The sequence below is a fragment of the Gopherus evgoodei genome, chromosome 7, assembly GCF_007399415.2.
Source record: "Gopherus evgoodei ecotype Sinaloan lineage chromosome 7, rGopEvg1_v1.p, whole genome shotgun sequence".
NCBI classification, from domain to species: Eukaryota; Metazoa; Chordata; order Testudines; family Testudinidae; genus Gopherus; species Gopherus evgoodei.
Window position 1 is genome coordinate 83,980,084 of NC_044328.1, and position 23,374 is coordinate 84,003,457.

Consider the following 23,374-nt stretch of genomic DNA (forward strand, 5'->3'; position numbering starts at 1 on the left):
GTCAGAATGAGATTGGAGTCTGAACCCTCAAGGAAACGTGGAGAAATGTTCCTTAATGGAAAGGGCCTGGAGTTTGCAAACTGGGCGAGGGAAGGACAGAACTTGGTGATAGGAAGGTGGAGGACCATGTGACATGTCTGCCTTATGGGGAAAGGGCTCGGAGGGCCCACGCCAGAACAACTAATTTAAGCCCAGTCCCTTCTTGAAACCTGAGAAGAGGAAACTCAAGGTAGTTGGGGTCAGGGGTGCAGAACAGGTCTATGCTGGAGTCCCCTCCCTGCAGCTTCGCTCTCATGCTGGGAGCAAGTACATAAGCGCACAACTCATTCACAGTAACAAAGGGAATAAATCCCTTGCAGTAAATATTCTGCCCTCTTACTTGTTCAAAATAATGGAGTCTTAATACCAAAAGTTCTCACTGCAGCCCGAGGATATTAAACATTTGCTGAAAAGAGGCATGATTCTGTTGGGCTAGTTCTCAAAGTGTGCACAATCACCTTTTCACATATCACTGATCAAAAGCGAAATTTACCACAACCCCAATTCAGCAAAGCACATGATTAAAGTCCCGTTGAATTCAATGGGAGTTAAGCACATGCTTACGTGTGTTGCTGAATCAGAGGCCTGACATCCTAATGCACCAGGCTGTGTGTGTCTAACTCCAGAGCAGTCGAACTCACTGAACCTCTTCCCAGCTCCCTGGCTCCATCAGCGCGCACATGAAATAACTTGTGAACATGCAAATCCAAACCAAAGTCATTTCAGACAATAGTCGCTGGTGGGTTTTTTAATTTTGAAGTTTATTTTACCAAAAAAAGAGAGAGAGAGAGAGCCAAGCAGCAGTTATACCAACTTACAATTTATTGATTTTTTTAAAAAATGACATGAAACACAAGTAAAAATAAATACATCATATAAACAACAAATTGTTCAAAGTCTCTGTTCTGGGAGATCAGTGAGCACACCCCGTTAGACAGAGAGAAGAGGGAAGCACATGATCATGTGTGCAGCTGGCCAACCGACTTACCCTGCTACAGTAACTCCTCCTTCTGCTCACAAAAGACAGGCTAAGGCGGTATTAAAAACGGAAAAAACAAAATAAAAAACAAACATCAATGGATTCGCTCATGCTCCCCTATACAAGCAAATCTACCAGAGAGAGTTTCTGACTGCAAGCTGGATGGCTAACAATACAGGATCCAAGACACAGTGCAGCTTTGGGCAGCTGTTAGTGGTATTGTTTCAGTACAGGGGAATAGGGTGGAGCATATGGGGATTTCTGCTCTCTATTCCCTCCACCCTACACAGTTGATCACTTACAACATCCTCTCTCTTTGCAGATGGGCTTCTTTTCCTATTCAGCTTGCAAGGAGTCATTCCCAGTATATCCTAGTTGGTCTAAATTCCCCCCCACCCTCCGTCCCCCTCAAATTTGGGCTACCTGATCTCACTTGAAAGAGCAGAGAAGCACATTCATTGTGAATGGAGTTGCCGTATTTTGCCCCTTTCTGTTTGCAGAATGTCCACAGACCATGATTTTCTCTAATTTAGCAATTATTTGAAGTTATTAGCCAACAGTTATCTGCTTACTGGTGCAAATGCCCATGAAAACCAACCTGAATTTGCTTGCCTGAAGTATTCAAATGTGCAAGGTGAAAGGGCGCTCTCCCATCTCCCATCAGTATTTGTACTAGTGAAATTCAATCGCATGATTGTTCCCGGAGAGCACACCACCAAGTGAATTCTTTCATTCCCAGCAAAGCTTGAGAGAAGCTTGTTTGGCAGTTTTTGGAACTGACTGTGAGATGCTCCATCCTGCAGAACTGCGTGAACATACACTGCCCAAGACTGGACTGAGATTAGGTACATCCTAGAAAACTCACAGAAACATCACAGTTATGAGGTCACCTCTTCCCCTAATTCTGTCTTAGTATCTTGTAGCAGTACAGTGCGGAATTTGCCCTGATATCCCTGCTGCTCCAGAAATTGCCATCTAAACAGTTTGGCCTAAGTAAGTAAAATTTACTCATTACAGTTAGACAGTGACTGAAAGGGGCAGCCAAAGTGCAACCCAAGGATTCCACAAGTCCCCAGGGCTTCTGTGCTCTGCCCAGGAATCTTCCTTAGTGTCCAAGTGCTTATCAGAGAGTCCCTGTTCCTACTCTCAGTGTTATCGGCAGCACAAATATGAACTATAAGCTACTTTGGTCAGTCCATTTGGAGTCAGAAAATTAGCAGAGAAAGCCCCATCACAGGGGTCAGGAAAGTAAAGAGAGGACCTATGTGTCAGCTAGAGAAAAGAGGAGTCTGGAAAGGAGAGATCAGGGAAAGAGGGAGGACTGAGGGTTGTGGAAGAGGAGCGAGGTGACTAGGGCCTAGTCTACACCTAAAACTTAGGTACACCTAGCTACATTGCTCAGGACTGCGAACAATTTCACACCATAGTTAGGTCGACCTAACCCCCAGTCAAGACACAGGTAGGTCAATAGAAGGATTCTTTTATCCATCTAGCTTCCCCCTCTCGGAGAGGTGCAATACCTATGGCGATGGAAAAACTCTGCCATCCATGGAGGAAGAGCCCATACTAGGGCATCACAGCAGCGCAGCCACAGTGCGCAACTGTGCCACTGTAGTGGCTGTAATGTAGACATACCCTAGGTAAGAAAGTGTTGTGGAACAGGATTCAGAGACGTCTTCATTGTCAATACCACCTCTGAATGTCCAAGATATTCTTGAAGATTAAAGCAGCATCAGATAAAGGACTTTCTGACCTTCTATGCAAAAGTCATTAAACAATTCTGATTCCTGGCCTCCGCCATTAAATAGTTCTGATTCCATGGTCTCAGTCTGCATTCCCTGCACTTAATGTACTCAGAAGCACAGCCAGCCATCTGGCACTAGTAGCTGCAACTTCCTGGAAGATGTTGCACACCCAGTGGATCTCAGTGGTCAGCATCTGGGAGATGGGGGCTTTATCAGCACTAACAGAAAACTAAAGCAGAGGAAATCACCTTCACAACCCTTCCTTCACTCCAGGTGATAAGACCATCTCTCCCAAAGGTTGTGATGCCCCAAATCAATGGGGATTCATCTTTAAACCACTAGCTAGCTTTTGGGAGAGGACACATAGAAACTGGGAGGGTTTGTGGGGGAGGAGGTAGTCTGGATTGAGCATTTGTCAGGATGAAGCAGGAGAGAGAGAGGAACCCACCCCACCAAGTGCTGGCTGGGGTACAGGATGGGGGTTCGACCCAGGCACTTGTGGAGCTAATTAGTCTCCAGTAATTTATGGAGGATGTGCACTCTAAGCACTGAATATACTACGAACAGATAGGAGGAGATAGAAGTTTGCCAGGGACAGAGAAAGATCCCTGTTTACAAGAGTCAGTTTAATGCAGGAATCTGCACAATGCAAAGAGCATTAGTTCTCCTTGCTTTCTTGACTGAATATAAAAACCAGTGTTCAAAACAAGCACATTTTTAAACCTACTTGCTTGCAAGAAGTAAATATTCCATGTGAAACAACACTGTCATCCAGCAGCTGGGGAAGTAAATTACAGGGGTCCATTTCCTATGGCTATGAGAGGATCCATCAGTCTCCAGCTCCTATGGCTACAGGGCTTGGTTAAATTAATCCCATATGCACCTATTCCTGTGAGCAGAAACATTCCCATATTCCACCCACCAAAGTGAGGGTGTGCCAGAGGCCTGCCCAATTCAGTGCCTGCCAAAGTGCCCTCCAGAGGCCTCTGGTGCTTTCCTCGTGAGGCAATGAGCAAAGTCTCTGTGAAAGCTCATGCAATTACAGGTACAGCATCCAGAAACATACATTAACCTACTGTTTAGAGTCAAATCTTTATGCCTCATCTGAGCAGAGAAAAGACACACAACATGCCCCCATTACAAAGAACTAGCAGGATCATTCGGATTAAACTGTTACCCTGGCACAAACAACAAAGGAACCATAATCCATGCCAAAGGACTCTGGTTAAAAGGTCTCCTCTAACCCTAAATCAACAGTTGCCTTCTACAAGTACTGTTTAGATTTCCAGCAGGTCAGAATCCTTGCTACTCTTGATAAGAAACCCCGTTGCCTAGGTCCACTTCCCAAATCCACTGGAGTTTTTGAGAGCCTTACAAAGATACACCAGACAGCTGTAATACAATCAGCGTCACAGTATTTTGCACAAGATGGACACACAAACTGCAAAGGGCATGACTCACAGATGCAGCACTGTCAAGTCTTTGGAGAAACTCACATGGACACCATCAGTGAGTTTGCTTTGTTATTGGGAGGTGAGAGGGGAAGGGGAGTGAGTTTGTTTATTTCCATGGTGCATCCAAAGACAAGTTGTTCAGAAGTTTGCTCAGAACCCCTCGGTTTTCAACTCCTAGGATATGTTAAAGAAGAAAGCACTATTTCAATGTTTGTTTTTTAAAATAATTTGCATAGCTAAACTGTAGATCTAAGGCTTCTATGAATGGTGTGGTTATTTCTGACAGACAAGTTCCATTAAAACAGAGAACGACAGAGAGAAAGCCCCATAACGTCCTACTTTTGTCATGGTATACACAAACACACGCACTGCACCACCTTCCCTCAATAAAGCAGTTCCCCGTTCTTCATGGCTACCTTACACAATATGCCAGAATGCCTTGTCCCTCCCTCCTGAGCTGGTCTGAGTAGATCTCAACAACCATGCTGAAGCATCAGCCCTCGAGGTCTGCTGATAACAGGTTTGTGCCAACAGTTGCATTGGTCCAATGGCATGGACCACTTTCCAAGGACATTCACAGTCTCTCTCGTTCCCTGAGGTGGTGACATTTAGGTCCAGATCCTCAAAGGTATTTAAGATTCTAAACTTCCATTGAAGTCAATGGGATTTAGGAGCCTACATCCCTTCGAGGATCTGGGTCTTTAAGCAGGCATTGAGTTTCCAAGATTACTTAGCAGTTATCAGTGCGTGTGCACGCACACAGCGGACAGGATTGCAGGCCATCTATCTCAGGTGCCCAAACTCATGTAAATGTGGCATTTCAATGCCAAGAGCATGATTTGAATGCAGACCCCGAGAGGTAAACAGTCTGTGCTAGAGGCATTCTCTCGCTTTTTACTCTCATGTGACACCTCTCCAGTTGGGAAGGGCTGAAGTCCAGCAACAGCGCTCCACATGTCAGCCAGGGGGTCTGTTAAACCAACAGGAGCTCAAGCCTGCTGCCATGAGATCCCAAGCCCACCTGTCATGAGCCAAGATAACCAATCTCTCAGAGAGATAAGGATTCACTTTAATTTCTCAGCCGCCCAGCAAACTTTGTGTCAGAGTGATCCCAACCCCAAGACCAAAGGTTTCTCATTATCCCTTGCACTGCATGGACAGACACTGTAACTACCCCGTGCTACTGTCACACACTCCCCCAAAGGGGTGTATATGGCACAGGCCATGCCACATTATTGTAACAGAACCAAACGAGAGAACTGGCTACTGGGGAACATTCACAGTTGGTCCTGCTTTCAGATTATGCTTTGGTCAAATGGTCATTATGTCTCATCTCCCACATATGGACAATCCAACTATCAACTACTGCATTATGGAGGCCAGCAGGTTTGTTTTTCTTTTAAACAATAAAATTAATAAAACATAGAAAGAAACTCCCCAAACAAATAAATATTTGCCTTCATGAAATAAATTAATGTAGAGATTCTGCGGAGGGGGCAGTCGCTCCGGTCACAAAGTCAATGGAGACGGGCGCTGAGTCCACAATGGTATCCCTTTTCAACCTGTCCTGCTTGCTGGGGTTGATAGGAGTCGAGCTGCTCCACCTGCTCCCCCTGAGGCCTCCTCCTGGAGCCTGAGGGCATACTCCTCAATAGCCTGGTGAGGAGGCCACCACTGGAAGAGACGGAGGAACTGGGAAAGTCCCCAAGATTCCTCTCAAACCGCTACAAGATTTAAAGGATTCCTAACCCAACCCAAGCTCGAGAAAAAGCGCCAAAACTACAGGATCAACCTACTAGAGTCACTGCCTTCAGAGGGCTTCATAGAGAAGGCCCCCTGGAGGAGCAGACTGGAGAGTCATGTCACAGCTCAGCATTCCCCCCACTCCCCATCTCATCCTCCAGCAAGGGCCTGGCACAAGCTATCAGATTATTGTGTTTTGAATTTTTAAGAGGATGAAAGACAAATCAGTTTTCACATTTACCCCCCAACCCCACCCCTTGCCCTCCCCTCCAACACACACAACATATAGCCTGCTCCTCCCCAACCCCAATTAAAAATGCTCTTCATCGACCCTCTCCTGGGGCACACCCCCAGCCCGTGCCTCCTTGAGCGAGAAAAGTTCACAGATAAGGCAGTTCGCGCGAGAGGGAGCTCTTCCACACACAGAGATCAACCCAGTGTCTCCAGGCCTGAGAAGGGGCACTGAATCGCAATGTCAAGGCTCCCTTTCAGACAACACGGACAGACACACGGACAATGCAGGAGAGGAAGCAAGGGAGGCACTCCTATGGTTTGCAATGCTGCCCCCACTCTTGCAAGTCCGTTCAGGTTTTGTTCTCCCCACCCTCCCTCCCCAATACAATGCAGATCCTTGACATCTAAAAATTCTCGTCCTCCAGCCCTGCTGCCACAGCCCAGAGGGGAAATCCTGACTCCAGAGAGGTCCTGAAACTTTTGCCTCCTGGCTAAGCTGAGATCTAACAGGAACTGGGCCTGTTATTTCCCTGTGATCTCTATTACATCGTCGTCTTTGTCCTCGTCATCATTGGAGCTGCATCCCACCTCTGAGGCCTCCTGGGATTCAAACTGAGGCACCTGGGACCGCAGGAGGCCCCCAGCCGGGTAGCCCGAATGAGGGGACATGTAGCCAGGGTAGGCAGATGCCATGCTCCTGGGAAGGCTGCTAGACAAAACAGGGGCTGGGAAAGGAGCAAACATCCTGGGCTCAGGCAGGAGTGACTGCGTGAAGGGAAGTGAGTAGCTGGGCAGCATCCCCGTCATAGAGGGGTTTAGCATGAACGAGGGGACACTGGCGGTGGCTGAGGTAGCAGCAGAGGAGCTGGCGGTGCCGGCTGTCAGCAGAGGGTCAGTAGTCACAGGGAACACCAGCTGGGGATCTGGTAGTAAATTGGGCAGCTGGTAGTAGGATGAGCCAGTGCCCATGTACAAGGAGTTTCCTGCTTGGGGGGCAAATGGATGGGTTAGGTTATGGTTTAAAGAAATAGGGGGCATGGTGAACCCACCAGAGACTGGGTACCCGTGTTCGTATGACTGAACAGACGTTGGCAGGTGGCGCTTTTTCTGCTGCCGACGGGCTGGTTCCTCCGGGACAGAGGGCGAGGTCGACTTGCGCTTGTTGCCCCGTAAGTCCAGCACTGAGTGACCATCAACATGTTGGCTGGTGGCTGGCAGGACTGAAGAAACTGACGGAGCCAAGCAATGGAGGCCCAATCGCTGCTCAGCTCCCCGGGCTGCTAAGGTGGCTGCGTTGTCTGTCCGGGCAGGATGTCCGTGCACAGTGTTAGTGCTGGGGGAGTTGTGGCGAGACTCCCGGGCAGCGGCTGCCTCGGCATACTGCTGCAGCTCGCTGATTATCTCCGGGCTATCGGGGGAAATGGGCCGAGTGAGCTCCTCTGTGTTAGGGAGCTTGGGCGACGAGGCACTGTGTCTGCCATTGCTTGTGGATTCCAGAGACAGACCCTGAGAGCCTGGAGGCGACAAGGAGACGGAGTGGGTGAAACAGAGAAACATCTGGGCACTGGGAAAAGGGAGGAGAGGGGGGACTGAATAGACTCGGCGTGGGATGCGGGGGGGCGGGCAGGGGGCTGCCATGGAATCAGCCAGGGAGGAGACAAAATGTGGAATTTAAAGAAGTGAGAAGAGAGAAAGCTGGGGAAGACAGTGTGGTGAAACACCCCCCACAGAAACTCAACGGAGGAGAGCACTCAGGGCGTGATTCCCATGTAAGGAAATTCAGCCCCTACCTGAGGCAGCTGTTCGACGGTCTTCACTGCCCTTCGGCTTCCCAGTGGTCCGGATAGCAAAAATCCGCCCATCGCTGGTGCGGATGTACGTCCCTGAAACAGACGGAGGAAGCAACGGGTCAGACACAGGAACAGGTCCATGCCCAGCTGCTTGCTCCCTGCCTCAGGGAAAGGCTGCAGAACTCGCAGGCAGGCAGGGAGAGAAAAGGGCAGCAGAGAGGACACACTAGCCCCTAATCCCCAAACACTTGATCTCTCGCTCCATGTCCGTGAGCACTGCCATGGGGCAATGCTGGTGTCACAGTGCTGTGTCAGTGTCAGAGGCCTACAGGTCCATTACAGACAGGCCAGAGAAACCTAATCTGTGGCCAGGTGAGGGTGGTGCTAGCAACATGCCAGGGGCCTGCAGCCCGCATGCCATTTACCTAAAACGGAGCAGATTGTAAAACCAGGATGCAGCAGCTCCTAGGCCTGTACCTTGTCTAGCAACAAGGGCAGCCACAGACTGTGTTCTTGAACACTCTCAGTGCTGGAGTGCCCCTGCACTCAGGTGCACACTGGTTCTGTCCTTTAGAGCCTGTCTCCAGTCTGTCCCTGAAAAATCCCTCCCTCTGCTTCCCTCTGTCCCAGGGTTACACACACACACGTGGCTCTCCGCTGAATCGCTGCAGGACCCGAATCCCCTTCCTGTGCTCCCTTTTCTCCCCTAGGAGAGTCAAACACATTTTCAGGTCATCATTTCTGCCAGTGGCAATGACTCTGGTTCCACTTTCCCTTATGCACTGATGTCGGTGTATTTCAATGGCACTCAACTAGGCTCTGTTCAAATAACTGAAACATACGGTCCCTGTCCCGAGGGCCCCAACCGATCAGCCCTCCAGCGTTACAGCACTGAGAACAGGCCAAGCCCTGCCCCATCTCTGAGAAATGATGCCTGGCCAGCTGCTCCACCGTTGTTGGGAGAAGGCTTGTGGAAAGAGCTAGAGCTTGCAATACGCTCGAAAGGTGACAAGACGGACTCCACTGGAAGGGAGAATGTGCCGCCACATCTCCTCACAGTCTGACCTGGGACTCTGTTAGCTGCAACTTCTCCACTGGTTGCAACAGTCTAGTAAGTCGAGAGCTATTCATCCCCAAAACACGACAGAAGACTGTGTGTCAACATAATGAGATGGGCAACCCTGGAGCTTGAAATTGCTTCCATCCTCTTCAGAAGGGAAGGATGGCAGACCATTCCCCCTTTGGGGCACTGGCAGGAAATTCCAGTATCAGTGGCCTGGCCCCCTTCATCTCCCCATCATGGTTAAACCCATAACTAAGGCTTCTGTTTTTTCTGACTCTTCAAGCTTTGAAGAAGCCTGTTTAGTAAATGCATCTTGCCAGCAGAGCACTGGAAACAGGAATCGGGGGGGGTTATGGTGTTATAAGGGCCAGGAGATTAGCAGTTACTTCTTCCTCAAGACTGGGATTTACCTTTAGTCCCCCGAATTATGTGGATGCTCTCACCAGCACTGATTCTCGCCTGCACATCGGTGGATGTGTTTGTGCCTGGAATCACAATATCTGGTGGAGAAAGCCAGCATTTGAGAAGTTACATTATGGGCTCAAGAAGTCAGAGAGAGATCCAGGGCTAAATTCCCTCACCATCCAGCTAGCTTCCTCAATAAATTCTGCTACAAATGAGATCAGGCTTTAATTATGAGTAGCACAGAAGGCATAGGAGGCAGAAGTGGAATCCCTTGGGACTGAGAGCCCAAGAAGGAGTGGGGCTCAGGGGAAATGAAAGGCAAGTTGCCCCAGTACACAAGCCCCATCAATTAGAACACAGAAAATAGGACTGGGCAGAGCACTGGAAGGGGTACCACAGTGTAGCACGCCTGGCTTTTGAAATATGTTTGGTCTGCAAACTGCAAAGGGATCAGGGGGCCCCAATCAGTACTTTGGGGCAGATTCACTGCCCTGTTTTACGCCCTTTGCACACCTGTGGTGCAAAACCTGCTGCTGGGGATTCTGCAGGTATGAGGGAATCCATAACAGGCAGAGCTGGCATAGCTGGCTCCTACGCCTCCCTCCCTGGTAGGTAAAGGTTAGAGAGGGGTAGGGAAAGGGATTGGCTGGAGCCCGCTGCACTCTGGCTGTCCCCAGCTGGTGTATGGTCCCTAGCCACTGTTGCCAGTAGGTGCAAGATAGCACTGCTCTAACCTATGCTGGGGCCAGGACAGAGAATTAGAGTCAGGCACTAGAACAGCCAGAGTAACTCCTCTCCTCCGTTCCTTGCCATGAGGCAGGGGAGGTGTTGAGCAGCTGCAGTAGAGAAGGGACAACTCCCAGCCAAGCTGCTGCAGGGAAAGCAGCACTCCTCTTGCCTCCGGTCTGCACTAATGAATCTGATTCCAGCACTTCTGTTTAAAAACCACGGCACATGCTTCAAGGGACACATTTCAGTTCATAATCAAACACTTTTCTTCTTGACACAATCCCCCTCAAGAGGCTTAGCCAGCTCCTTAGGCCACAGATGAGATACCATGGCTGTCTAGGACACTGTTCCATCCCCAAGGGATGGACTGCCTGTCTTCCATCTCTGGATCCCAGGACTTTGTCTCAACCAGCTGTGTTCCCAGGGGGTCTTGGTTCCAAAGAAACGACTGACCTGTTGTGGTGACAATCTTCTGAACAAGGACACCAGCTCGCTGCAGATAGTTGATGGGGAAGTTGACAGCAGGGTTGGAACCAGATGCCGAACCCATGCCACCCAACGGGACATGCCGAGGCATCATAGGAATGGGGGTGGACTGAACAGGGCGGACGCTTGCCACTGGCTTGTCCTCACCCTTGAAGACTGGTCGCCTAGTGAGAAGAGAGAAAAGAAAAGTATCAAACTGAGTTATGTTCTTTTGGAGGGAGAGTCCCAACTGTATTTGGTTCCAGCATTCTCAGCTGTTCACATGGGCAATCGTGAGGCTCTTCACAGAGGAAATTGCTCCTGGAGGCAGAAACACCCAAAATGCAAAGCCCTGAAACTCTCTGGCTCTGCTCACGGTTCTGGAGAGTGGCAGTAGGAAACTCACTGGTCCAGGATCGCTGAGAGAGAATGAAATTGCTACATGGCAGGGAGTTTGATCTCTGAGTTAAAGCACAGGCCTGGCAGTCAGGACTCCCAGCCTCTATTCCTGACTGTCACTGACCTTGGGCAAGTCACTTCACCTCAGTGTCCCCATCTGTAAACGGGGGGGGGGGGGGGGGTGAAGACTTTCTTACCGACAGCAGAGACATGCAGAGTGAAGGCAGATGATGACACAGTGACTCTGGATATTAGCCAAAAAGGTTGGGGAGTGAGGGGAGGAGGCAGGTCTTGACACTTTCACTACCGGTCTGGGCATAGTACCATACTGAGAGATGCAGAATCCTTTCTCTCAGCCACAGCCATTGCAATCAGTGACACCCCCCTCCTACCCCACTCAGAAAGGCTGCATGTGCCCCCAAGGCTGCAAAGGGAGCCTTCCTCCCTAGTCAGCTGTTTTCCCCACCTTACTTGCTTCATTCCCCTTCTTCATGGATGCGTATTTATAGCTGGCAGGGGAAGGAGAGGGGGCATCACCCAGCCTCAGTATTCCCATTTCCTAGGAGCCAAGTGAGAATGCCCAGGGTAACAGGTTAGTCTTCATCTACCCCAGCTGTTTTTCCTGCCCCTGCCTTTCCTCTCGATTGAAGTCCTCAGCAGAACATGGAAAGAAATAAGCACCCACCAATTCCTTTGACTGAAGGCAGGGATGCTTGTCAGGCTCTGGTCACTGGCTGGGTAATACTGTGCATAGGACGGACGGGTGTAGGGGACGGATGCTCGCTTCTCTTCTTCATAGCTCTTCTTTGCTGCCTTCTTCTCTGCCTTGGTCAGCTTGTGCTCCTTCCGGTCAATCAGCAGCGACTCATGCTGGAAAGGCTCCTATGGTCACAGCACATAAACATACTTAGACACCAACATACCACAAGAGGGCAGTAGACGAACCCAAATGACAGCAATCCCTTCCTGTCTCCCAGGTAGGATAACATGGCAAATGGCAGGCTCTGGGCAGTATTCTGGGTGGGCTCTTGAGGAAGGAGTTCGAAACTAGTGCAATAGGCACATATGGTTACTTCTTGTAAAGAACCTGTGCACAAACTCCACAATGTTCTCACCACAGAACACTCCCAGGAACATGCTTATTCACAATACCCACAACACACGCAATATGACAGCATATAAATGGAGCAATTCTACTACTGCACTAAATGCCCCATAGCAGGCTTTCCTTTTAACCATGAATCTCTGCATAGAGACAGACAGGCAGACACAGTCCGTCATTTCTCCTCTCTTCAAACAGCCCTAACCATACTACCCCAAACTGTGTTCTTCCTAGATGCTCCACCTACTCCTGAGGGCATTCTGTGGCAAAAAATTAAAAATTCTGTGCACAATATTTTATAATTCTGCAGATTTTATTTGGCAAAGAAATGTGGAAGCTCCAGCCCCCCTTAACTGCACAGAAGTGGTAGATCACTTTGTAGCTCCCCCTGGGGGACAGACTCAGCGGTGAGGTTGCACCCAACCCTGACAACGCAAAGACTGGGCCTGCCCCAGAAACACCCAGTGCCCTGCCGCTCTGTGTGAGGTACACCTAGATGTGGGCATGCAGGCTCAGCCTGGCAGAATCCAAGTGTGGAGGGGCTTAGTGTGGGAGGATCCAGGCGTGGATTGAGAGGGTTCTGTGTGGGGCCATCTGGGTGTGGGAGGTTCAGTGGGGGATCCAGATGCACAGGGGATCTGGATGTACAGAAGCTTGTTGGGGGGGTTCTGGATGCAAAGGTAATGGAATGATGCAGTGGGGTCCAGGTGAAGGTGGTTGGGGCTCAGTGGGTGGGGCCTGGGAAGGTCTGGGTGTGGGAGAGATAGAGCTCGGCAGAGGGCGTGGGGGGGGTTTCAATGGAGAAGACAGATGCTGGGGGAGTGGGGCACAGTGGGCTGGCGATCCAGGTGGAGCTGGTTGGGGCACAGTGGAGTGGGAACCTGGGTGTGGGTGGCTCATTAGGGTGATCCAGCAGCAGCGGGCTCCTCAAGGGGGTTCTGAGTGCGGGCAGGTCTGGGCAGGAGGGTGTCTGGATACATGGCAGTTGGGTGGATGGAGGAGCAGTTCCCTATACAGTCATCCCTCCCCCTGCAGCTGAGGAGCGATGGGTGCAGGAAGCGGTGGGGGGAGGAAGGGGAGTTGCAGAGATTCCTGCAGCTGGAGGAGAAATCTGGGAGTGGGTCTGACCCAGCCCAGGATGCTATGCAGGGGAAGAGGAAGTCCTATCCTCCTCAGCTCAGCCGGGACTAGCTGAGCCACCAGCCAGGTCTTCCCCAGTCCCATGCCCTGCCCCATAGTGATTTAGCTCTCTGTCAGCTGCCCAGGGCACCCAAAACATACTGCTGGGGAAGGTCAAATGACTGCTCTTGTGGCTTCCCTTTACTTCCCAATCAGAAAGTCATTCTTCTGCGGGGAAGCAAAGAAATCTGCGGGGGGACATAAATTCAGCACATAGTTCCCCCAGGAGTATCTACCAAAGGCCTAAGGAAATCTGCACACGAACCTCAGGTCTTGGTTGGAACAACAGTTTTCCTGATACCCGACAGTGATCATGGACTTGTCTCAGAGAAATGCACACTCCCTTATAACAAATATTGTTTTGGAATACTCTTATCTTAACCAAGGTATCACACCACACGCAGGTCCATTTTCTCCTGAGGCAGACAGTTACTCATTGAGCTCAGTGTCATCCCTCACTGGCAATGATATCTGGAAGCAGCATTGTGTATCTTTGTTCTTACCCTGGTGATAAGGTGAGGGTATTTGAGACAGGCTAGCTGTAAGACAGACTCCTTCATCTTGTCTGGGTCCAATGCCAACTGGGCAGGATCTGACTCCTCTTCTACGAAGTGCAGCAGGTTCTCCACCTCCCTCCGGGTGAAGTTCAGTACTGGATTCAGATCATCTACAACACGATCTGGAGAAGGGATGGAATGCATCATTCAGAGAAAGGAGGAAACAGTTTACTGCTCTCTGCTGTACTCAATTTCCCAGCTCTTTATCTGTGCTTTCCACAGTACCCTGCTGTGGATATCTGCGGAGGGACAGGGATCATTCCACTGCATTTTGAGACATGACCATGCAGGTGTTTGAATATTGACACAAATCAGGCTAGGGAATGCTTTGCAAGGTGATGTGCGCCATTCACATCACGGCATACACAAAGCTGGAAGCTGAAGATACTGTACTTACAATATGGTTGAAGAAGTTCCCCATCTCACACTTGCACATCAGATGGCTGAAAATATTATGTGGACATTGTAATAAAAAGGCAGCTGCAAAGATGAAGATGAGCAACTGACGAGCCAGAACCACTGAGAAAGGCTCAAAAGTTTATAGTGACTAACCAGGGACTCAGGTTTCCAGGGACTACAACCATCAGATTCTGTTAAATTATTTGAAAGTTCTGGATAACAGCTGAGATCCCCATTCTCACCTCCACAACTTAAAAGAGGCTGAACTATTTCCCTGGACTTGATATCTGTATATGTGTCAAGATGGGTGTGGGTGTGGGTATGTGTCAGACAAAAGGAAGCATTACCAAAATCATACAGATTCCGTTCATGGACTACAGAATATAAGGAAATTAAGCACGATGACGTATTGGGAAAAGTATTTAAGTCTACCTGACATCCCCTGCTTGGAGACCTGGCGGTCATAGATTTTCTTCTCCAGGGTGTAATCCGAAACTAGTCGGTAAATGTGGCATGGCTTCCTTTGTCCATAGCGGTACACCCGGCAAACTGCTTGTGCATCATGGCATGGGTTCCAAGAAGCATCAAACACCACCACTCTGTTTGCTCCAATCAGGTTGACACCCAAACATCCAGCTCTTAAACAAAACAAAAATTAAGTTTCAAAATAATTTTTCTTCCCAGTCTTCAATACCTTTACACTTTAAGGAGTTACCATCCTGTATGATCTTAAGCCAAATCTTTCAAACAGAGCAAGTGCAAAAATCCTCTCGTCTGAACAGCCTCCACCACATCAATCAAACCCACTCTTTCACCCCACTCCTCCGTTCCAGGCAGGTGGCCAACTCACCGTGTGGACAAAAGGAAGAGCCAAACAGAGCTGTTGCTGGGGTCATTGAACTGGTTAATCAATCGTTCCCTTTCTGAGGCAGAAGTGCTGCCATCCAGTCCTGGTAAGAAAATTAGAAGGGTATTTAAAAACCCTTTGTAGTGTGGGATCCATCAAAACAAAACAGTTCCTGTCTGGTTCTTAGATTACCTGCACTGTGAAGAATGCCATTTCCCTGCAGACTCCGCAGAGATCCAGCTAGGGCAGAGCTTCCAGCCATCTCAGGCAATTGACCCAGCTTATCAAAACAAGCCTCAGCTGTCCCAGCCAATGCCCACATCCTCCCAGTCAAACATACACAGTGTACTCAGCCAGGGAGCTCGGGCTATGTCTAGCTGCAATATTGCATGAGTGCAAAACAGGAGTCTGGCATAGCCCAAGTTCCACAGCGGGCTACAATGCATATAGCCAAATCAAAGACAAGCAGTTTTAGTGCACTGGGATCCTACACTGAGGCTCATCATTCAGGTAAGAAGTCTGCAGTACCAGTCAGAAAAGCCTGAAATACCTGTATTGGTAATAGGCAAAGGTATATAATAGACCCATTGAGCTGGGATAGCACAAAAACAACCCAAGCGGCTGGCAAAACCCCACTGGACCAAATATGAGCATATGCAGAAGAATCAGAGAAGAAGAATGCAGAAAGACAGTGCATACTTGTGGTCATGGGCAGAACTCACTCATGATGAAGAGATGCTGCCACCCAGACCTTGAGTTAAAAGAGGAGTTAGAGCAGTTTATACGCACCAAGCATGCTTGCCAGGAGCTCTCAGGGACACCATGTCCATCCAGCTACCCTAAACACTCCTGTTGCCCTGGCACAAGAGTCAACTACTGAAGGGGACAAAGACTAGAACAGGAGGGAAAACTCACAATCACCAAAACAAGCAGTAAAGATTCTAGAATTAGAAAGTGTCCAAGTGGTGCAAGGGAAGAATGAAGATTTTTTTTTAAAGTTTTAAGAAGTGATAGTTAAGCTATTCAGAGAGCCATTAAAAAGAAAAGGGGGAACTGTGAAATTATCAGTTATTCTTCATCAAAACTAAAAACATGCACCCAAGATAATTCAGACAAATCAACTGAAAATGGCTGAGAAAGAAAAACAGATCTGCACGCCCACGGAAAAGCACAGGTAAGTGTGGAGAGAAACCGGAGGAAATCGCTGCAACATCAGAGGTTAGCCCAGCCACAGAGGATCAAATAGGGTCCCAGGTGAAGGAAGGAAGGACAGTTTGTACTCACTGTAATAGTTGAGATTTCGGACCCAGTTATGAACGCCTTGCACAGCTGAGCCTGAAGGATTGGGCATTGGTCTCTTGGCCAAGAACTCCTCAATGACAGACAACGTGGACAGACTCTGGCTGCAAAAATCAAAGTCTCTGCTCAAGAAAGCCTCTAATAGTGTAACTAGAACAACAGAACTCCATCTTTTCCCTGCTAGCAGTCTGAGGGTGCCACAGGACACCCCCTTACCACTGACAGCTATACGGATGAAGAGACTACAAAATCAATGGACAACAAAAAAGATTAAACCAAACAATGGGAAAAGACCAAACAACATTGCACAGCAGTGGGCAGCTGTCATGGGAGAAACATCATCAGTCTCATTCTACCACTTCTAATCTCCAAATACAGCACAGCTCAGGGCTCAGAGGAGCAGCCATTCATACTTCCTCTTACCTGAAGACCAAGATCTTGTCTCCGTGCTTCACGCTTTCCTCAATCAGGTGGAACAGTAACACCATCTTGGGCGAGTTCTCCAAAACTCCCGTTTGGTAATCACACAAAATGTCCTTGGCCTACCCAGAAACAAGATACTCAGTTACATGGGGAGGTACTCAAGTCACTGGTTAGTTCTATAAAACATACTTTCCATAAGAGGCTCCAGGTTCATGTACCCTATACAAAGAGCCAGATCTCCACATAGCCCTCCCAAGTTCCAAACACACACATCCCCATATTGAGAATAACTGGCCATCACCCCTGTCATTTAAGTCTGGGGACTGTTAGATTGAGTGTGAAAACTGCTGTGGCAATTCACAGGAAACAGCAGCCTCTAAGTGCCCTTAAAGGACTTCAGTCTACAAAGTCAATTCCCTGAATTGCATCTGGAAGTGAACAGGAAACCAATGCAATTCCTGGAGAACTAATATAAAAGGTGAAGACAGCCAGCGGAATCTAGCTGAGACATTCTGCCAGCTGTAGCTTCCAAGTGATCTTCAAAGGTAGCCCCTTGTGGAGCATGTTACAAGAACTCTGTCTCAAGGTGACTGTCATAAACAGATAGTTAAGGGTTAATGCCTTTTTTACCTGTAAAGGGTTAAGAAGCTCAGTAAACCTGGCTGACACCTGACCAGAGGACCAATAAGGGGACAAGATACTTTCAAAACTTGGTGGGGGAAGTCTTTGTTTGTGCTCTTCGTTTTGGAGGTTGTTCGCTCTTGGGACTAAGAGGGACCAGATGTCAATCCAGGCTCTCCAAATCTTTCTGAATCAGTCTCTCATGTTTCAAACTTGTAAGTAACAGCCAGGCAAGGCATGTTAGTCTTATTTTTGTTTTCTCAACTTGTAAATATTCCTATTTGCTGGGAGGATTTTACCTCTGTTTGCTGTAACTTTGAACCTAAGGCTAGAGTGGGTTCCTCTGGGCTACATGAATCTGATTACCCTGTAAAGTATTTTCCATCCTGATTTTACAGAGATGATTTTTACCTTTCTTTCTTTAATTAAAAGATTTCTTTTTAAGAACCTGATTGATTTTTCCTTGTTTTAAGATCCAAGGGAATTGGATCTGGACTCATCAGGAATTGGTGGGGGAAAGGAGGGAGGGATGGTTAAATTCTCCTTGTGTTAAGATCCAAAGGGTTGGATCGATGTTCACCAGGAACTTGGTGAAAAAGCCTCTCAAGACCGCCCAGGGAGGGGAAGGTTTTGGGGGGACAGGAAGTGTTCCAGACACTGAAATTTCTGGATGGTGGCAGTGTTACCAGATCTAAGCTAGTAATTAAACTTAGAGGTGTCCATGCAGGTCCCCACTTCCGTACCCTAAAGTTCAGAGTGGGGGAAGAATCTTGACAATGACAGAGGAATAAATTACTGTGGCACAGTCTGGATCCACAAGCATTCAGGTAGGTCCAGATGAAAGAGATGGTTTTGGCCATTTCTGACTCCCAAAGCCACAGAGGATCCAGGAGTTTCAAACTGCAGATTTCTTGGGCAATAGGTGGACAAAAACTTTTGAGTACAGGAACAGGAATCACTTCTGCCATAGCCTCAGGATGCCCACTAGCATCAGCACTGCCTTATTCTGCTTAAGTTTCAGCCATCTCACTCTCATCCAAGTCCTGATCTCAGCTATGCTGGTGAGAAAACACAGACACTGCACCATCCAGGTCTGATGAAAACAAGATGTACAGCACAGGGCCAGCTGTACAGTGGTCACATAATTCCCATTAGTAGCCTTTTATACACACTAATCAAGACAGACAGCAAGACAGAGCTTCATAGCAGAGATCATCTAGTCCAGTCCCCTGCACTCAAGACAGGACTAAGTATTATTTAGACCACCCCTGACAGGTGTTTGTCTAATCTGCTCTTCAGAATCTCAAACGATGGAGATTCCACAGCCTCCCTGGGCAATTTATTCCAGTGCTTAACCACCCTGACAGTTAGGAAGTTTTTCCTGATGTCAAACCTAAACCTCCCTTGTGGCAATTTAAGCCCATTGCTTCTTGTCCTATCCTTAGAGGTTAAGAATAATAATTTTTCTCCCTCCTCCTTGTAACAACCTTTTATGTACTTGAAAACTGTTATGTCCCCTCTCAGTCTTCTCTTTTCCAGACTAAACAAACCCAATTTTTTCAATCTTCCCTCATAGGTCATATTTTCTAGACTTTTAATCATTTTTGTTGCTCTTTTCTGGACTTTCTCCAATTTGTCCATATCTTTCCTGAAATGTGGTGCCCAGAACTGGACACAATACTCCAGCTGAGGCCTAATCAACGTGGAGTAGAGCTGAAGAATTACTTCTCATGTTTTGCTTACAACACTCCTGCTAAATACATCCCAGAATGATGTTTGCTTTTTTTGCAACAGTGTCACATTGTTGACTCATGTTTAGCTTGAGATCTACTATGACCCCCAGATCCCTTTCCAAACTACTCCTTCCTCAGCAGTCATTTCTCATTTTGTATGTGTGCAACTGATTTTTCCTTCCTAAGTGGAGTACTTTGCATTTGTCCTTATTGAATTTCATCCTACTTACTTCAGATCACTTCACTAGTTTGTACAGATCATTTTGAATTATAATCCTAACCTCCAAAAGCACGTTGTGACAGGTGAGAAAGTCCCAGAACTAAAAGCAAGGGTTTTTTCCACTGCTTTTCTCCAATTTATAATCAGCACAAAAGGGTCATGGGCCTTTGACCAATTAAGCATTCAGCTCATGTTTATTGAAAAAAAGCCATGAGACTCCTAGCTCTGAGATTGGTACTCACCCACTCGTAAGTAACTACTTGATTTGCTCTCTCCTGAAAGGGGTTGAAGCCAATGCCCTGAAGGAACTTGCTGTTGGTAGCTTCTCCAACTGGTGATGCCAAAGCATTAGTCTCTGTTTTGACTTTTATTCCCTGTGGCTGACAGCGAGAATTAGTTCCAGCTGTGCCAAGGTCATCCACATCCAGGTCCTGCTCATTTGCCAGATTCTCTTTTTGCAGTGCCTCATACAGCACATCTGGGTGATTCCAGATCTGAGAGATGAAGAAAAGGTAAAAAGTAACACTGCACTAGCACAAACCCAATCAAGGTGCTTGTGGATTTACAGCACCTCACATGCAATCAAATGCTAATTCCCCTGCAGGAATGCACAGACAATTTGTTAATCTAATTATTCCCCTCCAAATTCAGCTGAAAGGGAGTTTGTAAAGTGCCACAAATTAAGCAGGTCTCACCACTTTAGAATAATTTAATGCCAGGGACTCTGCCTGTGTAGTATGAAGTCCTCTGTAGTTAACTAGCATGGACTGAAACTTTGCCTGCTATAGAAGCTAGGCAGATTCCAGTCAACAAGTAAAAAGGAAAGTGCAATTTTGTCACAGCACAGGTACATGCTGTTTCAACCAAGACATGTTACCAAGTTTAATTATCTTAACGCGCCTCAGTTTGGTGACTGATGAATGAACATGCACAAGGCACACACACGCATATGCAAACACAAAGTGTGCAGCATGTTGTTTGCACTCTGGGAAATGAAGGATTATCCTGATATTAAAGGCTGGGACTTGGATCACCTGGGTTCAGTTCCTGGCTCTGCCACAGACTTTTTGCATGAATTTGGGCAGGTCAATTAAACGCTCTGTGACTCCGTTCCCCATTTTTAACATGGGAATAATGATACTATCAGGAGACTATATTACATCATGCACAGGAACTTGCACACTACTGCTTAAGATGCACCCAGATACTGCACTTGTATTATATCTAGATTCATAGACTCTAGGACTGGAAGGGACCTCGAGAGGTCATCGAGTCCAGTCCCCTGCCCTCATGGCAGGACCAAATACTGTCTAGACCATCCCTGACAGACATTTATCTAACCTACTCTTAAATATCTCCAGAGATGGAGATTCCACACCTCCCTAGGCAATTTATTCTAGTGTTTAACTACCCTGACAGTTAGGAACTTTTTCCTAAAGTCCAACCTAAATCTCCCTTGCTGCAGTTTAAGCCCATTGCTTCTTGTTCTATCATTAGAGGCTAAGGTGAACAAGTTTTCTCCCTCCTCCTGATGACACCCTTTTAGATTCCTGAAAACTGCTATCATGTCCCCTCTCAGTCTTCTCTTCTCCAAACTAAACAAACCCAGCTCCTTCAGCCTTCCTTCATAGGTCATGTTCTCAAGACCTTTAATCATTCTTGTTGCTCTTCTCTGGGCCTTCTCCAATTTCTCCACATCTTTCTTGAAATGCAGTGCCCAGAACTGGACACAATACTCCAGTTGAGGCCTAACCAGTGCAGAGTAAAGCGGAAGAATGACTTCTCGTGTCTTGTTTACAACACACTTGTTAATCTACATCACTCTTCTTGCCAATATTTTGACAGACTCCTACCCTTTCCCTGTATACTGCAGGAGAAGCTACTCTCTTGCCTATACCCACCTTACAACAGACACAGAAGGCCTTGAGTGGGTTCAATCCCAGCCAGCCACTGTTGCCTGCATCCCGGAACCGGTTCATGAATTCTGTGTAGAGAGCCCGTTGGATTTTTGACAGACGTACCAGGATGACATGTTCTTCTTTATAGGGAAGCTGAGCTTTTAGTACGTTATGGCCTCTCCTGCAGAAGCAATCAAGAAAGGAAGATCAGAAGAGAGCAAGAATGTTCAGGGCTAGCATCTCAGGGGCTGCCTTCGGGGTAAGATTTCTGACGACAGCAAAGAGAAGGAACTCTAGTTGTGAATGTTTCTAATGTAGGACACTCAGAAGACATTACAATTGAAGCCAAATAAAAAGTACAGTAAGTTCTATTACTAAAACAGCAAGCATTATAATACCCCAGGATAGTGTTAAGAAAGGGGATAAAGGTCTTGCTAACCCTGGTGCTAAATCAGGAAGAATGAGCTTGTGGCCGAAACGCTGCACTGAAAATTAAGAGACCTGGTGTCTATTTCTGTCTTTGCCAATGGCTTGCTCAGGCCACGTCACTTACTCCTTCTGTGCCTCTGAGTCCTCATCTGTAAAATGGGGAGGATTTCTAGTCCCCTTTCTTCTCTCCCCCGTAAGAGTACTGTGATGCTTACACTGTTTGCAGTTTGTAAAATGCTTTCAGATCCTTGGATGGAAGATGATACAGAAATGCATCTACCAATCTCCTACTAATACTTCTAAAGGAAATTAGGGAGCACTGTGCTGCCCTCTACCAGTCCCACAGGACAGTACTGGCAACTTTACACCTGCCACTAAGTCAGGGAGAAGCCCCCAAAGATCACTTCTTAACGGACAGGCTAAACCAGATGAAGTGCTTTTGAGAGAAACATGCAGGTGCTAACTTTGGGGTCCTCTCTAAGATTTCTCCTGTATGTCTACAATCTCCTTAAAGGACAACAGGGAATCCAGGGTAAAAATCAAGCTCGGGAAGACAACAGGAATTTGCTGTAATGAATACACTTCTCAATCAATGTGGCTAAACTATGATCAAGGAGCTGACTGCACAGACTACATTACTGAACACTTGATGTGGACTCACCTCTGCACAAACCCCTCCAGCAGACTATGCAGGACATGACTGCGGTACCTCATGAGACGGACATCCTGCGGCGTACTGTCAATACACTGCCCGTTCAGGATGGGGCGCTCAAACATGTTGCTGAACTCCTGCCGGGTACCCAAGAAGTCAGGACGGACAAAGTCTACCATGCACCAGTACTCAATCAGGTTGTTCTGGAGCGGGTAGCCCGTCAGTACCACCCGCCGCCTGGAGCGGATGTTCTTCAGGGCCTGGGATGTGCTGGCATGGCAGTTCTTTATCCGGTGTCCCTCATCACAGATAACTACATCTGGGCCAGGGCGGGATAAAGCCTTCTCGATCCCTGAGGGAAAGGAACATTGGGAGTTACTTGGTCAGCTGATGTTCCTGCTTCATGTAGCTCTACAGAAGGAAAAATGAGTAATTATGAAAGTTGAAAAATAATACTAGTAGTTTGTAGTGTTATTGCAGCTGTGGTGGTCCCAGGATATGAGAGAGACAAGGTGGGTGAGGTAATACCTTTCATTAGCCCAGCTCCTGTTGATGAGAGAGACAACCTTGCAAGTTTACACAGATCTCTTCTTCTGACCTGAAGGATATTAGAGAGCGGGTCTGAGACTGAGGAAGAGCTCTGTGTAAGCTCAAAAGCGTGTCTCTCTCACCAACAGAAGCTGGTCCAATAAAATATATTAGTTCACCCACCTTGGCTCGCTGAAATTAATTTTTGGCAGAGTGCCAGGATGGCTCTAGGAATTGGGAAAGGGCTACAGGGCCACCAGCTCCTATCCTGCCTAGGCTGGTAGTGACCCAAGTCACTGTCACCTCGTGTTTATTCAGTAGCCTAGGTGAAGGAAGTTGGGAGTTTCAGTCTAGTTCCTAGTGGTCCTTCTTGTACACATCTTTCACTAGCAAAAAAGTACTCATTGGCTCCTTTATTTGCAGCCTCAGCAGAGAAATCAAG

At 47.7% G+C, this 23,374-nt stretch overlaps 1 protein-coding gene across 6 annotated transcripts in view; it reads right to left on the reverse strand.

Moving 5' to 3' along the window:
- Window positions 1-839: 839 nt before the first annotated feature.
- Window positions 840-23,374, reverse strand: part of RAD54L2 (RAD54 like 2) — a 92,149-nt gene continuing 69,614 nt past the window's right edge. For 5 of the 6 annotated variants that reach the window (XM_030568315.1, XM_030568314.1, XM_030568317.1 and 2 more), the window contains 13 exons: window positions 22,414-22,756; window positions 21,327-21,504; window positions 19,668-19,919; window positions 16,852-16,970; window positions 16,414-16,532; window positions 15,133-15,232; window positions 14,715-14,920; window positions 13,830-14,005; window positions 11,731-11,927; window positions 10,635-10,831; window positions 9,458-9,547; window positions 7,985-8,077; window positions 840-7,708 (listed from right to left, as the gene is read on the reverse strand). In XM_030568315.1, coding sequence (XP_030424175.1) covers window positions 6,717-7,708; window positions 7,985-8,077; window positions 9,458-9,547; window positions 10,635-10,831; window positions 11,731-11,927; window positions 13,830-14,005; window positions 14,715-14,920; window positions 15,133-15,232; window positions 16,414-16,532; window positions 16,852-16,970; window positions 19,668-19,919; window positions 21,327-21,504; window positions 22,414-22,756 — 3,062 coding nt within the window. In that variant the 3' untranslated portion in view covers window positions 840-6,716. The remainder of the gene's footprint in view (window positions 7,709-7,984; window positions 8,078-9,457; window positions 9,548-10,634; window positions 10,832-11,730; window positions 11,928-13,829; window positions 14,006-14,714; window positions 14,921-15,132; window positions 15,233-16,413; window positions 16,533-16,851; window positions 16,971-19,667; window positions 19,920-21,326; window positions 21,505-22,413; window positions 22,757-23,374) is intronic. The other variant, XM_030568319.1, reaches the window with a different exon arrangement.